Raw genomic sequence first — 16,762 nt, 5'->3', positions numbered from 1 at the left:
CCTCAAGCCTTTCTCGTTCGGATTCCAACAACAGGCGGGGCTTTTTGTTTCGTCGGCTTAGATCGATATCCATGAGGGGAATGGCTGGTCTTTGGATCAAGAAAACGTGGAATAAGGCTCCGGTCTTGGTATCAGGGTCAAGACTTCAGTTCTTGCCACAGAAGTACACGTAGAGAAGGTGGCTCACCAGGGAACAGGAACAGGTATATCGGTAGATCAAAAGCGCGTCAGAACTGACGCGAACCGTGTGTTTGCGGGGTAGTGAATTACCCTTGAAGGCAGAGCGATATCGCAGGGGGAAGAAGGGTGTTGGAATCAATCAGTCGGAGGAACTCAGCAGGCTTTTCAGGCAGGAAACGCGAACAGTCCGATTGCTGTCACAAGTAGGAAGCGGCCAGATTCCGATCAAGACCGATCCAGATAGGTACCCTTCGGGGTTTTTGGGCGGAACACTGCTTGCCTTTCTGCCTCAGGCCACTATATTGCTCCCTCAGGCAACAATGCACAATCAGTATCGATAGGACCTGTATCTCCAGCAACCTCAACGGCCATTGACCCCGAAGGGCTACTCAATGACTTATACATTCTGATCAAGGGTCAATTGTCATTTTCCAGGTCTAATTACCTAGTTCATCGGTTACGGTGTTATCCAGTGGCATTAAATATGTCTTATCTACTAACAATTGATGGAGCAGAACGTTGGATGGTAATATCAACGTCTGAAATCGATCTAGACCATAGTGAGCACCTGGTTTGGTTATGCAGGCTGATACTCTCGGGTCCATTGAAGACAACATTCCTCCCGCTCCAGGTACCTCGAGTCAGAAAGACAATAAGACAGAAAACTCGAACGCCGAATGAGTTAGGTATCGTATGAATCTATTGTGTGAGCACCTGAGTGGCTTGGAAGATTTCAGCGCAATTCGTCCCCTCCAGCGAAAACATCAACCTCAGCGGTCGTACATAAACAGATACTCCGTAGAATGTTAGCAGTTAGTAATCAGGAGCTTATCTAATTTTCGCCATCTGACCATGGTTCATTGTGGTTGTCTTTTTCTCGTACCAGGCATAATTACTGGCTTACTACTCCTAGTTTGCAGTGGACGTCCTCAGCCGAGGATCGGGTTGGTTGGTCGAGAAGGCAAAAAGAAAAAAAAAAAAGTTGAAAAGTGGGTTCCATATTTTTTTCCCGCTCAAAATTCTCCAAAAATTTTACCGCTCCCACCTCTAACGCCCCAGTGCGATTTTTATAACCCTCTCTTCCCTACTATCCTCTCTTCCTCCTCCCTCTCTCTCTCCTCTTCATACCTTTCTTTATCCCCCCTTCTCAACCTCATACCATCACCATGTCTGACGAAGTTTATGAGGGTGCCATTGGCATTGACTTGGGTACGCTGCTTTTTTTTCACCCCGCCTTCATAACCGTACACAAAGAATTGTTGTTGACTTGTTTTCAGGCACGACCTACTCGTGTGTTGCCAACTATGAGGGCACCAACGTCGAAATCAGTAAGCCAGCAATGACTCCATCCAAACCGGAACCATCCGCTGACCAGAGATTTTCTTCTCAGTTGCCAATGAGCAGGGTAGCTACACCACCCCGTCTTTCGTCTCTTTCACCGAGAAGGAGCGTTTGATCGGTGAGGCCGCGAAGAACCAGGCCGCTATGAACCCGAAGAACACCGTCTTCGATATCAAGTAAGTCAATCCAATGGCTTCCCGATCACCGGTCAGACCGGATATTAATACGCCGCAGGCGTCTGATCGGTCGCCGTTTCGATGACCCCATTGTCAAGAAGGATGTCGAGTCCTGGCCCTTCAAGGTCGTCGACCAGGGTGGTAACCCCTTCGTCGAGGTTGACTACCTGGGTGAGGTCAAGACTTTCTCTCCCCAGGAGATCTCCTCCATGGTCCTGATGAAGGTACGATAAGGAAGCCCCGCCGGTATGCCACAAGGTCACCCACTGACTGTGTAACAGATGAAAGAAGTTGCCGAGACCAAGCTTGGCAAGAAGGTTGAGAAGGCCGTCATCACTGTGCCTGCCTACTTCAACGACAACCAGCGTCAGGCTACCAAGGACGCCGGTGCCATTGCTGGCCTGAACGTCCTCCGTATCATCAACGAGCCCACTGCTGCCGCCATCGCTTACGGTCTCGGCTCTGGTAAGTCGGACAAGGAGCGCAACGTCCTGATCTACGATCTTGGTGGTGGTACTTTCGATGTGTCTCTGCTGAACATCCAGGGTGGTGTCTTCACCGTCAAGGCTACTGCTGGTGACACTCACCTTGGTGGTCAGGACTTTGACACCAACCTTCTTGACCACTTCAAGAAGGAATTCCAGCGCAAGACCGGCAAGGATCTGTCTGGCGACTCCCGCGCTCTCCGCCGTCTTAGAACTGCTTGTGAGCGTGCTAAGCGTACTCTGTCCAACGCTACTCAGACCACCGTTGAGATTGACTCTCTCTTCGATGGTGAGGACTTCAACTCTTCCATCACCCGTGCTCGTTTCGAGGACCTGAACGCCAAGTCTTTCAGCGGTACTCTGGAGCCCGTCCAGCAGGTTCTCAAGGACTCTGGAATGGAGAAGAGCAAGGTTGACGAGATCGTCCTTGTTGGTGGTTCCACCCGTATCCCCCGCATTCAGAAGCTCCTGAGCGATTTCTTCGACGGCAAGAAGCTCGAGAAGGTGAGTTTTGTCGTCTCTGATGAGGTTTTCTTTCGTGTGATAGTGGCTAATCTCCACAATAGAGCATCAACCCCGATGAGGCTGTTGCCTACGGTGCTGCCGTCCAGGCCGGTATCCTGTCTGGAAAGGCCACCTCCGCTGAGACCCAGGACCTGCTTCTGCTTGATGTTGTTCCTCTTTCGCTTGGTGTTGCCATGGAGGGCAACATCTTCGCTCCCGTCGTTCCCCGTGGCCAGACCGTCCCTACCATCAAGAAGCGTACCTTCACCACTGTTGTGGACAACCAGACTACTGTCCAGTTCCCTGTCTACCAGGGTGAGCGTACCAACTGCGCTGATAACACCTCTCTCGGAGAGTTCACCCTGGCTCCCATCCCCCCCATGAGAGCCGGTGAGGCTGCTCTGGAGTGTGTGTTCGAGGTCGACGTGAACGGTATCCTGAAGGTCACCGCCACTGAGAAGTCCTCCGGCCGTAGCGCCAACATCACTATCTCCAACGCCGTTGGTAAGCTCTCGACCACGGAAATCGAGCAGATGATCAACGGTAAGCATTCCTTGTCGCCAGTTTCATGCGTGAAGTATGCTAATTATTGTAGATGCTGCCAAGTTCAAGTCCAGCGATGAGGCCTTCACCAAGAAGTTCGAGGCTCGTCAGCAGCTTGAATCCTACATCTCCCGTGTTGAGGAGATCATTTCCGACCCCACCATGTCCCTGAAGCTGAAGCGTGGCAACAAGGAGAAGATTGAGTCCGCTCTGAGCGACGCTATGGCCCAGCTCGAGATCGAGGACTCTACCCCCGAGGATCTTAAGAAGAAGGAGCTTGCTCTGAAGAGACTGATCACCAAGGCCCAGTCTACTCGGTAAATTTGGAATATAATGAACGTCTGACAAGGCGGATACGGCCGCAGTTACAAAAAAGATGTCTTTTTGTTGTTTTGCTTTAACTTGTCCCTTTTAACGAATAGAGACCAATACATGTGCAACGTATGAGAATGCTTTCCTTTGATGCTTCTGTCTTTCAATGATGTCCTGTTGGATGAGCGCTCTGGATATAGTGTGCTCGGTGGGGGTGGCGTATTTTGAAGGGTTACGGCGACATAATGCGACATGATCTTCCCAACTCATACATAAATCAACTGACATTTGTTGCTTTGGTGTCGAGACGCTACAAATTTATGGCAGCTACAGGTACTTCGTAGAATCCGAAAGCTAAGTGCCGTCTTGTCCTGCGTGGGTCAGATCGACATGCCGTAAGCGTCCTACAACACTTTTTGTTCCCCGAAACCATTCTGCTTCCCTCCGCTTTTATATCATTTCCCCAGTGGGCGCCCTTCTTTATATAACCCTGAGTTAAAATGCAGCGAATGCTTGTCAGATCATGTTTCCAGCGTGCGCAATGCCTGCGCCCCCTTGCGGTTAATTCTCCCAAAGTCGAACAGCTACCTCGTTTACTTCCACGCTCCGCATTGTCCGACGGAGCTCCAAAATTCTCGACCTCGCAACGCCTGCTTAAAAAGAAGGACAAAGGAAAGGATGTCTCGGCGAAATCGGAAGCAAAAGGCACAAAGGCCGGCGGGCCGTCCGATGACCCTTTTGACTTCTCTCAATTGCATGATGGTATCGCGACTGCAGTATCGCGCCTCAAGGACGACTTGTCGAAACTCCGTGCTGGGGGCCGATTCAGTACGGAATCCATTGAGAGCCTTCGCGTCCACCTGACGAAGGGAAGCAAAGAAACGGTGCGGCTGGGCGACCTGGCTCAGGTTGTTCCTAAAGGAGGTCGGATGGTGACGATATTGGCGTCAGAAGAAGATGTGAGTCTTGCTTTCGTTTTTATGCTCGTTGCAAAATCATTCCAGCTGTTTAACATGAATTTGCGTTGGTATAGCACATCAAACCGATTACTTCCGCGATTGTTTCGTCCAATCTCTCCCTGACTCCGCAACCTGATGCTCATAACTCGCTCCAACTTAACGTCCCAATCCCACCACCAACAAAAGAATCCAGGGACCGTACCATCGGCATTGCGAAAAGTGCGATGGAAAAGGCGGCCGGTGCTGTTCGGGACTCAAGAGGAGCGGTACATAAACGTCTTCAGGACATGCAGAAAAAGAAGACCGCCAGACCGGATGACGTTCGGAAGGCACAGGAACAGATGGAGAAATTCACAGAGAAGGGACAGAAAGAGGTGAAAGACTTGTTCGAAGCGGCTCGAAAGGCTCTGGAACGAGTATGAATCCTGCGCGCACTCCTACCACTGGCTTCTGGAACAACTACCGGAGAAAAGGGAGCAGCGGATATTCTCTTTCTACATAGATCATGACGGGTGATATCCATCCTGCGCAGCCTAATGTACAACAGAACAGCAGTCACAAAACACACAACACAAGAAATTGCCAGTAATATACATAAATACCCAGCTACCAACCTTCTATTTAGGCCCGCTTGACAGGGCGGCTGGAGGCAAGGAGAGCTTCCACTTTCGCGGTAAACTGCGAGCTCTTCCCGACGGTCTGATACGTCTCGTTGTTTCCAAGGTGTCTCCTAACCTCTTGGAGAACCGGCGACTTGTCCTTTGCTAGCCGCGCCTCTGAATAGCTTCCCTGAACCAAGGTTCGGATCAATGCCTTCTTAGTCTCCCCACCCACGGGCGTGAACTTGATTTCCTCCGGTTCTACCAAGTCACCCTTCCGTTGTGAGTACTCGTCCGCACGCTGCTGCGACAGCTGTTGCGCCTCGGCGACGGCTTCGCTTTTCTCCTTCGCATCCACAAACCGGACATACTGTCCCTTGAAGAGCCGGTTACCTAGCTCGTAGGGAGGGACATACCCATGCGGTGTGCGACCGCTGAGCGATGTCAATTTCTCCACAACCCCAGCAGTATGCGCCGTCACGCCCGTCGGGAAAGAAGGCCATGTCTCCATCAAGTTGGAAAAGTCCGGCTGCCGGGGGTTGTAGCGAGCAGGAGCTTGCTTCGTTTCCTCCGCGAGTTCACGATAGACCTTTTCGATCTCCATCCGCTGCGCATCGTCGCCTTCTTCCGCGTCGGATTGTTTCGGAGCTCGACGGCGGGGTGTTCTCCGATCTCTGGAGGATGGCGTCTTCGCGGGAGTTTTGAACTTCCGGGGACGAGCAGGGGGGCCGTTACGAGCCGTTCTGGCCCTAGGAGTCCTGAGAATCTTGGCCGTCTGAGCCCCTGACTGGGATGCAGCAAGAGATCTCGCATCGAATACACGGCGAGGGCGAGGGCGATCGGAATTGGCGTTGGTGGGATTCAGGTTCGCCGGCGGTACGGCTGTCTTCTTAGAGTTGCGGGACTGCGAATTGGTAGGCCGGACCTGGGGGTCTATTGGTTTTCATGGAATCAGAATATACGTGACTCAGCTGTAGTGAGGTGCGACAAAATTGCAATGATGATATAACTGCCATTGGCAATCTGGAAAAGGCCGTACTCACTCGGTTCGTTGTTCGCATTTTTCTGTGTACATGAGAAGTGACGGATGGGAATGTGAGCCCCTCCAGTCAGTCTGGAGGATTGAGCGCATGAGGATATCACCCGAGTTCGAAACATCTCTTACGTCGCCCTTAGCCGGATGTCTGGGATGGTGGCCGTGAGAAAGTTGGTGATCCCTGACCTGCAAATTCAATTCCGTTCTGGAACCACTGTTACGTCACGTGAGACGCATTACGCTCCACTCGCGATCATTATTGTGCTGTGCTAACCTGACTTGTTCATGACACGCTATATACCTATTCTTTCACAATTTGATCCAGATCAAGGTGTCACCCATTACCAACATCAACGATGCTCCGCCGAAAACCTACTGCTATTGCGGTGACATCCGAAGATCTCGCGGCCTTCGAGGACATGCGACTCCGGAAAATAGCTAAAGACAACAACAACAACAACAATGACCTCACAAAGGACGGCTTGAATACCAATTTTGACCCCAGCGATGAATTAAAGCCTCTTCCTGGCGACAAGGCGAGAATCATACGGTCTCGGGAGGAACGCATAGGGCTGAATCGACGGGCTTAAGAACCAATTTCACGCCAACCATGGCTGATAAAGTCCCAAGATAATCCAAATCGATGTTCTGCCGCTATGATATACCACAGAAATCTACGAATATACAATCTCTCGACTCGAAACTGATTCTTATGTTCTTCTACTGGATTCCCGTACATACTCTCCGCACAGCTTTCTGCTGTTTTCATGCCACACATCGATGTCGCTACGAAGACACTGCTCAACGTCACGTCTATGCGCTCGGTTTTCCCATAGTTCATGTCGCTCTGATATCTGCCACTTAAAATGATTCACTTCGGGGTACCTGATAATGCCTATGGAACCTTTGCACTTTTGGGATTGCACTCCTCGGGAGGGACTGAAGGAAACCATCACATTTCTCCGCATTGCACGATCGTCACGTCTTGAATAGGCTTGTCTCTGGTGGTGCGGGTATTCTCGATCATTCGCACGATGTCCATGCCATCGACTACCTGACCAAATACAACGTGTTTGTTGTTCAAGAAGGGCGTCGGGGTGGTCGTGATGAAGAATTGGCAGCCATTCGTGTTGGGGCCCGAGTTCTTGATGACAATCAGTAATCAATCCGTGTGGTTTTTTCCTGTTTGCTGTGCTTCGAGGACTTACTGCCATACTCAGGAGGCCTGCTCGGTCATGCTTCAGAGCAAAATTCTCGTCTGGGAACTTCGGGGTGCCGTAGATTGTGCAGGATCCTGTGCCATCACCCTGTATGAAATCACCTCCTTGGATCATGAAATCTTTGATCTGCAGTCCATAGTCAGTCACAGAACCTGCATTTCACCGTGAGATATCCTATACGTACTACCCGATGAAATTTGCTCCCCTTATAGCCTTGTGGTTTGCCCTGGGCGTTTTTGCTCTCTCCGGTGCAGAATTGACGGAAATTCTCAGCCGTACGTGGAGTGATATTCGCGAATAGTTCTATTTTAATCCGACCAAGAGGCTCTCCTATTAGAACGTACGTACTTAGCCTGTGTTTTCTTCTATCGTCTCGTCCTTTACACTTCTCTCATGCGAGCAGATTGCGGGACATGGCATATTTTCTTTCCCATCCGCTCGGTTGTGAAACGGTACAGGATGCTCCTTCTATCCCGGACAAAAGCAGCACTGTGAACTGGTTGTGTGCAGAACCTACCACCAAGAGTGATGTCGAAAAAGACGATAGGATTGGAGTTATCTCCTGTGTTGTCCATAGTTTGTGGATATTGTTTGTGTTCTATAGGTACTGAACTTGATGTGCACGATCTTAGTGTGTGGTGGACTGGACAGGTTTGGGGATGGTTTGCAGAAGCGGTACGTGACGCGTTCAGCCACAGCGGGTTCGGTCATGATACAGCCACACTCTAACCTTCGCCTGGGTTTACATGTCGCCAAGTCGCCACTGTACCGGTAGTAACCGGTTTGACTTGACCAGTAGTTAGTAGTCGTATTTTAGGTTTTTCACCATTTTCCTGTGTTTAAATATCTGAAATTAGAATATAAGCTGTGTTCCTTTTAATCAAGGCCGTCCTGTACGGGTTGCGATAGCTTCACCGCCCATATAAAATAGGTATAGCGTTCAGCCCTTGCACCTCGCCTACGGACTATATAATCGGAATAGATTAGAATATCTAGTAGGAAAAGAGGTTAAGATAGAGATCTTAAAAAGAGCCAATTTCTTACTGAGTTTTAGATAAATTGAAATCTCTATTTTTGTCCTATTATAGCAATAAATTAGTAATATTTTAAATATTAGTTATAAATCTGAAATTACTTGTCTAAATATTTTAGATTAGGGATGTACTTGGTGCGAGTTGGGTACAACCCGCAGGGTTAGAATTTAATTTATATAGGTTTGCGGGTTCTAAAGATATTAATGTTACAGCACCACCAGGGGTCAGTTGCGTGAGGGCGGCCACATTAGGCAGAACCGCTGAGCAATAACAACCAACCAAACCCCGCAACAAAGAGATGCCCACAACTCAGCCCGGGGCTTAGTAATCATAATTTAAGCGCTAAACCTAATTAGGAAAGACTACACAAAACTTAAGTACGTATATATCTCTACAGACTTAATTTTCTAGGAACCGCCGAACCACCTAATTAGGCACCACGACAACTGCAAGTAATAGCACAATTATACGATAGCAAGATCGCAACGCTTACCCAAATGCTATTAAGCTACTATTCTACTAAACTACTACACCTATTATCGATGGATTAAAGAGTTATAAAGATACTTATTATTATATACTTAGATTAGTTCTTCGTATTTAATATAACTGTTATTAATAACTATAGCATTATCCTTGCTAGTACAATTTGTTAACATTCTTATTATAAGCAGATATATATATTCTCTTAGCCTTACTTCTATCTTTATTGCTTCGGATCTTAGGATTATTATATTAGTTCTTAAGAATCTTATCGTCGTCTATAGAAGCCGCCTCGCTCCTAGAATAAGTATTAATTACCCTTCGGACTAGTAGATTCTAGTTACCTTTATATTTAAACTATAATACTAGCAGGTTACACGCAGCTTAGACAGATACTAGGATTTAATAAATTAAACGCTAGTTAGTATAAATTGGTTTAAGCAACATGTCGACCGTGTCAAACAACAACACCCTACAGACCTCGCCGGGTTCTAGTAAAAGAGTATCTCAACTGACATCTAATTACTAAAGCATAATCAAATAATTACAATCCTACATTATATTATTAGAAAATCGTCTTTTAGCCAAATCAGTGAAAGTCAAACTATCTAAGCTATTTAATAGTATATAACATAAGCTTCGTGCGTTTATTACTTAGTTAGACTTGTATATTTATATGAACCGTGAAAAGTTGGTAAATAAAGATAATAAGGTTTTCTTCGCTTTAATCTACTTGTTAGGACCTACTTTCGATTGGTTCGAACCGTTTATCCGAGATTTTCAAGCTAATCTATCTAATAAGCAAGACGAAGATACTAAGGAAATCTTCGCGAACTTCAAAGTCTTTAAGCAGAGACTCGAAGAAATCTTTAAAGATATCGACGCGAGAAGAAACACCGAATAAAAGATTGTATAACTTTAATAAACCGGGTCGGCAGTACACTATATTTCCGAGTTCTAGAAAATAGTTATATATCTAGACTGGAATAACAATGTATTCATCGCTAGATTTAAAGATAGATTTAAGCCGGAAGTTTAAGAGAAGTTTATTTAGATAAAGAGGCCGGATAGCCTTAGCAAGATAATTAAACAGGTAGTTAAGGTTGACAACTGCTTGCATAAGTTAAATCTTAGAAAGCATAGAAATCGAACTTGGCATAGCTAACAGAGCCGACGAAGCGACAACTATTAAGTAAATAATTAAAGACCGGCGTAGCCACAAAGCTAAGAATACAACAACTCTTATAGATCTAAATCTATAGAGCTTAATATAATAAAGCTACAACGCGTATCCCAACAAAAAAGAGAATAATAAAAAAAAAAATAACTGTATTACAGCTGCAGAAAACCTAGATACATATCCAAGGACTATTAATAAAAGAAAGAACGGCGCGAGCCACGCCAACAGCTAAAAACTATTAAAAAACTAAGTAGAATCTAAGAGGCTAACAATTAGTAGAATATACTAGAAATACTGTCTAGTACACCTAAAGGATACCCTACTTATAATAATAAAGAAAACACGCAGTCTAGCTAGGGCGACATACTAAGCAGCAACATTAATATCAAAGCCAAACAGAGCATATCTTAGCCTCTGCCCGTTAGCTACCGCTAACACTAACAAAAGAAATTAATATAAGAACTAGTTTAAGAGGACTCAGAGGACGAATATTCTAACATTAACTAGGAATTTCTCGATCTGTTTAACGAAGAGTACGGTATTTAACTAAATAGCTCTATACCTAGTAGAGAGAAGACCTAGGCAATACCCAAGATATCTCTGCGAAATTCCCCACAGTTATACTATAATAAATACTTTGCTAAAATCCTTGCGTAGATACAAGAATAGCACACAAGAGATCTTAACAGATAAATCGCTTAAGCAGTTAAATAAAACATCAGAAATAAATGTATTTATTAAAACCTAGAGTGCTAGGACGAAATCAAACTATAGAGCATTTATTAGATAAGATATAAATAATACAGCGAAATATACAGCAAGTATTACTAAAATAATATCGACTACTACGCTGTACTAATATTAGCCTCTAGTATAAAGCTGAAGAAGCTATTCTATTACGCGTATAGATTCTTCTAGTGTTTATATAAATACTATTAAATATATCTAGAATATCGAAATATTCTCTAGATAGTATACTATAATAATATATGCAAATAATACTACGCTATAAAAGCCACGGCAAAGTTTAAGCTAATTCTACTACTCATCGTTCTTAAGAACAGATATAAATATCTATATTAAAGACCTAACTGCTCCTATATCGGGTATCTAAAGTATTTACAATATAACGCGATAAGCTAGATCGCCTACTATAACAATAACTATCTAATCTACTACCGCGTAAAACTAGAGAATAAAAAAATACTAGTACTAATAGAATAGATAGATATATCCGACTAAGATTATTATATCCTACTAGCGTCGATATAAAATAAACTTTATTTAAAATTGTAAGCTATAGTTATTTAACAATCAGCTAAAGTAATAATTAATTCTAGTACAGCAGGAAACTTTATATATCTAATATTTTTTAGGCGTTTAGAAATTATAGAAGTTTCTAAGATAAAATCTATACTAGTCGAAGGACTCTTAGACAAAGATTTAGAAGAATTTATCGAAATTAAGTTAGGATTTCTTACTATAGCTGTATAAGAATACTTTAAATATATAAGCTTTAACGTGTTCCCTATAGAGAAGTATAATATTATACTAGGAATTTCTTAGCTTAGGAAGTACAACCTAATTATTAATTAGCAGAAGGAACAGTTAACATTCTACTATAAATATCTAAAAAGACCGAGTATTAGAGATACTAGGACCGTATAACTTATCTATAAAAAAGAATTTAAGGACGAGATTAAGCGACTATAAGATAGATCAAATTAAGTAATTAGAACAGTTATTGTAACCACAACTATTGCTAAAAAAGAATAGTTAATAAGCTTATTAGGATAGATACCCGCGAACAGCGATAATTACGTAATAATTAGCAGTATCGACGAAATATCCGAAAATTCTTAGAATAAGAGATTTTGCTTATAGAAACAGCTAGTAAGCATCCTGAATAATAGTAAATCTTAGAAACAGCTAGCCGTAACTTAGAAACTAACTAAAATTTCCTAGAAGTACAAATAATTTTAAGATTTATTCGAACAGCCCGAATATTCTAAACTACCGAAATATAGTCCGCACGACTATACTATACCGCTTAAATTAGAAACAAAACTGTTATGTTATAAAATATACTCTATATCAGAAAAAAAGTTTAAAATACTTAAGGAATACATTAACGAAAACCTTAAAAAAAAGATAATTTAACTATTAAAATTATCGGCAGGACACAGAGTCCTATTTATATCTAAGAAGAAGGGAGAGTTATAACTATGCGTAGACTATTAATTACTTAATAATATTACTATTAAAGATCGACATTCTTTACCCTTAATCAGTAAGATCTAAGATTAAATTCAAGAAGTAAAGTAGTTTATTAAATTCGACATTACTAATATATATAACAGATTCTAAATCGCAGCCGAAGAGAAATAGAAAATAGTATTTAGAACAAAGTATAGCTACTACAAATATACAGTTATACTGTTTAGTCTCACTAACGCACTAGCATTATTCCAATAATTTATTAACAAAGTATTAGGCGAATACCTTAACGACTTCGTTATTGCTTACTTAAATAATATTCTAATTTTCTTAAAAACTATTAAAGAACACGTTAGATATATTAAATTAATACTTCAAAAGCTTTAAATTACTAAGATACAACTTAAGCTAAAGAAATACAAATTCTATATTTAAGAGACCGAGTTTCTAGAATATTAGATTATATAAGAAGAAATACAGACTAAAAAGACTAAAATTTAAGCTATTAAAGATTAGCTACAGCCGAAGAATCTTAAGAAACTTTAATAGTTTACCGGACTCGTGAACTACTATTAATAATTTATAGATAAGTACGCCGATATTATAATACTACTATTTAGACTACTTAAGAAAAGTAAAGACTTCTCTTAGGGCAAGAAACAATAGGAAATATTTAAAAAAATTAAGGATCGGCTTACTATATTACTAATTCTAGTACAACATAACCTATAAAAGATTACTACTATTAAGACCGACGCATTAGATTATATAATTAGTATACAAATAACACAGCTAGGCAAGGACGGAAAACCTTAACTAATCGTATTCTGCTTAAAAAAGCTTATATCAGCCGAACTAAATTATAATATCTACAATAAAGAACTGCTAGCTATAGTAGTAGTATTTAAAGTCTGGAGAGTCTATCTAGAAGGAGCTTAGCAGACAATTATTGTTAAAACAAACTATAAAAACCTGACTTACTTTATAATAACTAAAGAGTTAACGCGGAAGCAGGCTAGATAGTTAGAAATACTCTTACAGTATAATTTTAAAATCGTCCACTATAAAGGAACTAAAAATAGCTAAGCAGACGTATTAAGCAGACAACCAAATTATAAGATTACAGAAAAGATAATAAAACTAGCTATTTTAAGAAAGGCGGAGAACAGATCTATTATTTATAATAAATAAATGCTCGTAACCACGATCTACATTAAAAATAATTTAATTATAAAAATTATTAAAAAGATAAAATCAGACTAATAGATTTAAGAAATATTCAAATACTTAGACAGTAAAAAACTTATATCTAACAAAAATAGTATAGTCTATCTTCATAGGCTAATCTATGTACCTAAGATATTATAAGACAAGATTATTTAGATACATTATAATATTCTACTTTAAGAGTACTTCGGCACAGAAAAGGTTATAAAACAAATCTTAAGAAACTACTATTTTCTAAACATACAACAGCGAATTAAGAAATATATTAAGCAATATAATACTTACATTTAGAATAAACCTTTAAAATACTAACTATACAGACTTATGCAGTCGCTAAATACACTAACAAAACTATAGTAATAAATTACTATTAATTTTATCGGACCTTTACTACTGTCTAAGAAATACAATTTAATTACAGTTATTACTGACAAGTTAACTAAGTACGTCTATTTTAAATTAATATAAATAACTATAGACGCACCGGAACTAGCACAGATCTTCTTTAAAATAATTATCGCTAACTATAGGATGCTAATATATATTATATTAAATAAAGACAAGTTATTTATCTTAAAGTTTTAGACTATACTAATAAACCTTATAGAGATTAATTAATATTTAACTACAGTATATTACCTGTAAGTAAACAGATAAATAGAATAAATAAATTAGATACTGAAACAGTACCTACGCTACTACGTTAACTATTAACAGAATAACTAGACTAACTTTCTACTATTAATATAATTTATATACAATAACACCTGCTACGTAACTACTAAAAAATTACTATTTTTCGCGAACTACGAGTTTAATTCTATAGCTTTTGGCGAACTACGCGTGGTTAAACCTATTACTAAATAAGTATATAATTTAATCGGAATACTCACATATCTATATACCTAACTTTCCCGAGATATCGACTTTATAAACCTACAAAGTAAAATTTACTACGATAAGTAATATAAAAGAAAGTTAGACTTTAAAAAAGGGGAGAAAATGTATCTGCTCTACAGAAATATTAAGACTAAATAATTAAGCCAGAAACTTAATCACTAAAAGCTGGGACTATTCAAAATTAACAAGAAAACCAGACTAGTAAATTATCAACTTAAACTACTAGTAACTATATAAAAAATACATCCTATATTTTATATATTGCTATTAGAACTAACACTAGAAAACGCTAAACTCGCTAAAAACATTAAAATTAAAGAAGAAACCGAATAAGAATACAAGGTCGAAAAAATCCTAGAATATAAAAGGATTAACAGGAAACTATACTATCTAATTAAATAGATTAAATACGATACCTTAGAAAACATATAGAAACTTATTAAGTATTTAACAGACTGCCGCCGACTGGTTTAGCAGTTTTACTAAGAACTAAAGAATTAAAGAATTCCTAGAAGAAAGGAGATAGACGACTAATCTCCTTAGCTATCTAAGTAAATCTAGGAGGGTTATCGGACGAAGCGGCTAGCTAGATAAGTTCTATAAAAGGCTAAGTCTTGCTATTTTTCTTATTTAAGATACGCAATAATTCAGCATTATACTCCGATATTTTAAAATCTTTTTATTTTAAGAAAGCTATCTATTTTTGTAATCTTTATTAACGCGCTATCGCTTCTTAATATTATTTCTGTTTATTTAAATATTTTTTCTATTCTTCTAGCAGACGCTAATGCAGCTCGGATAAATAAGCCTATAACTATCTAAGCTCGGGTTCTAAAAGATCTAACTTGTTGTTATTCTTTTTAATATCGGAAGATAATTTATCTTCAGTTTAATGTAAAAGAGATTACTTTTTTTTAATATAGAAATCCTGCTTATAAACACGACTATAACAGATACAGCCTATATATTTCGAATTATTACAAGAACGATCTATAACGCATATCTTATTTAAATAAAGACAACAATCGTAAGCAAAGAAAGAAATAAAATTATTATCTTCGATAAAGTCGGCTTAATAATTATAACTAGCTTGTTAATCACGCTTAGTTTTAGGAAGTTTAAAAGAGATCTCTAATATATCGTTAGCACGGTGTTTTAGCATAATAAACCGGTATTAGAAAATTAAGGAAGTTACTCAGTAAGCACTTACTTAAAAAAATAACTAGCTTTTATACTTTTAGAAAACGAAAGTCTTTAAAAAAAGAGGATAGTATTATAGTACTACTAGGGGTTAGTCGCGTAAGGGCAGCTACGTTAAGTAGAACCGCTAAGCAATAACAACTAACTAAACCCTATAATAAAGAGATGTCTACAACTTAGCCCGGGGCTTAATAATTATAATCTAAACGCTAAATCTAATTAAGAAAGGCTATATAGAACTTAAGTACGTATATACCTCTACGGACTTAATTTTCTAGAAACTGCTGAACTATCTAATTAGACACTATAATAACTATAAGTAATAGCACGATTATATAATAGCAAGATCGCAACGCTTATCTAAATGCTATCAAGCTACTATTCTACTAAACTACTATACCTATCATCGATAGATTAAAGAGTTATAAGGATACTTATTACTATATACTTAGATTAGTTTTTCGCGTTTAATATAACTATTATTAATAACTATAGCATTATCCTTGCTAGTACAATTTATTAACACTTCTATTATAAGCAGATATACGTATTCTCTTAGTCTTACTTCTATCTTTGCTGCTTCGGATCTTAGGATTATCGTATTAGTTCTTAAGAACCTTATCGTTGTCTATAGAAGCCGCCTCGCTTCTAGAATAAGTATCAATTACCCTTCGGACTAGTGGATTCTAGTCACCCTCGTGCTTGAACTATAACACTAGCAGGTTACACGCAGCTTAGACAGATACCAGGGTTTGACAATTAACCCGTACTATACTATAATCTATAATATTTGAACTAATCTATACTATATAATCTATATTCTATAATATTATATTTAATAGAGTTATATTAAATTAGCTATTGAACTAATTAATAATTATAGTTAAATTTATTTTTATATAATATAGATTATCTATATTATTATTTTGGATAATCTATATTTTTAAATTTTTTATTATTCAGAGTGGTAAAACTAAATCTAAATATTTAAAACAATAAAATAGTATATAATATTATTAAGAAAAATTAATAATATATAGACTTGCACACGGTTAAAATACAGGTTTAAAATAAAGCTTTCTAAGTATGTACTAGAAAATAATAAAAAAATTCCTAAGGGGTTAATTTTGAAATTAGATATATATAATATTTATATTAATATATAC

The 16,762-nt window shown here is 39.6% G+C and overlaps 3 protein-coding genes across 3 annotated transcripts; 1 reads left to right on the top strand and 2 right to left on the bottom strand.

Annotated features, from left to right (window-relative positions):
* Positions 1 to 1,346: 1,346 nt before the first annotated feature.
* On the top strand, positions 1,347 to 3,550 carry hscA (putative Hsp70 chaperone (HscA); the record flags this gene model as incomplete). Its single annotated transcript, XM_001210089.1, has 7 exons — positions 1,347 to 1,389; positions 1,458 to 1,508; positions 1,571 to 1,697; positions 1,756 to 1,921; positions 1,979 to 2,686; positions 2,749 to 3,229; positions 3,282 to 3,550. The coding sequence occupies 7 exons, from the start codon at positions 1,347 to 1,349 to the stop codon at positions 3,548 to 3,550; spliced, it is 1,845 nt and encodes a 614-aa protein (XP_001210089.1).
* A 1,571-nt stretch (positions 3,551 to 5,121) lies between these two features.
* ATEG_00002 (uncharacterized protein) lies at positions 5,122 to 6,160 on the bottom strand (the record flags this gene model as incomplete). Its single annotated transcript, XM_001210088.1, has 2 exons — positions 5,122 to 6,032; positions 6,139 to 6,160. 2 exons carry the CDS (start codon positions 6,158 to 6,160, stop codon positions 5,122 to 5,124), a joined length of 933 nt encoding a protein of 310 aa, XP_001210088.1.
* A 927-nt stretch (positions 6,161 to 7,087) lies between these two features.
* On the bottom strand, positions 7,088 to 7,930 carry cyp3 (putative peptidyl-prolyl cis-trans isomerase; the record flags this gene model as incomplete). Its single annotated transcript, XM_001210087.1, has 4 exons — positions 7,088 to 7,279; positions 7,344 to 7,481; positions 7,540 to 7,685; positions 7,873 to 7,930. 4 exons carry the CDS (start codon positions 7,928 to 7,930, stop codon positions 7,088 to 7,090), a joined length of 534 nt encoding a protein of 177 aa, XP_001210087.1.
* Positions 7,931 to 16,762: the final 8,832 nt, after the last annotated feature.

This window comes from Aspergillus terreus, genomic scaffold, assembly GCF_000149615.1.
Source record: "Aspergillus terreus NIH2624 scaffold_1 genomic scaffold, whole genome shotgun sequence".
NCBI lineage: Eukaryota > Fungi > Ascomycota > Eurotiomycetes > Eurotiales > Aspergillaceae > Aspergillus > Aspergillus terreus.
The sequence above is the reverse complement of the archived record's forward strand: the minus strand, read 5'-3'. Positions and strand labels throughout refer to the sequence as shown.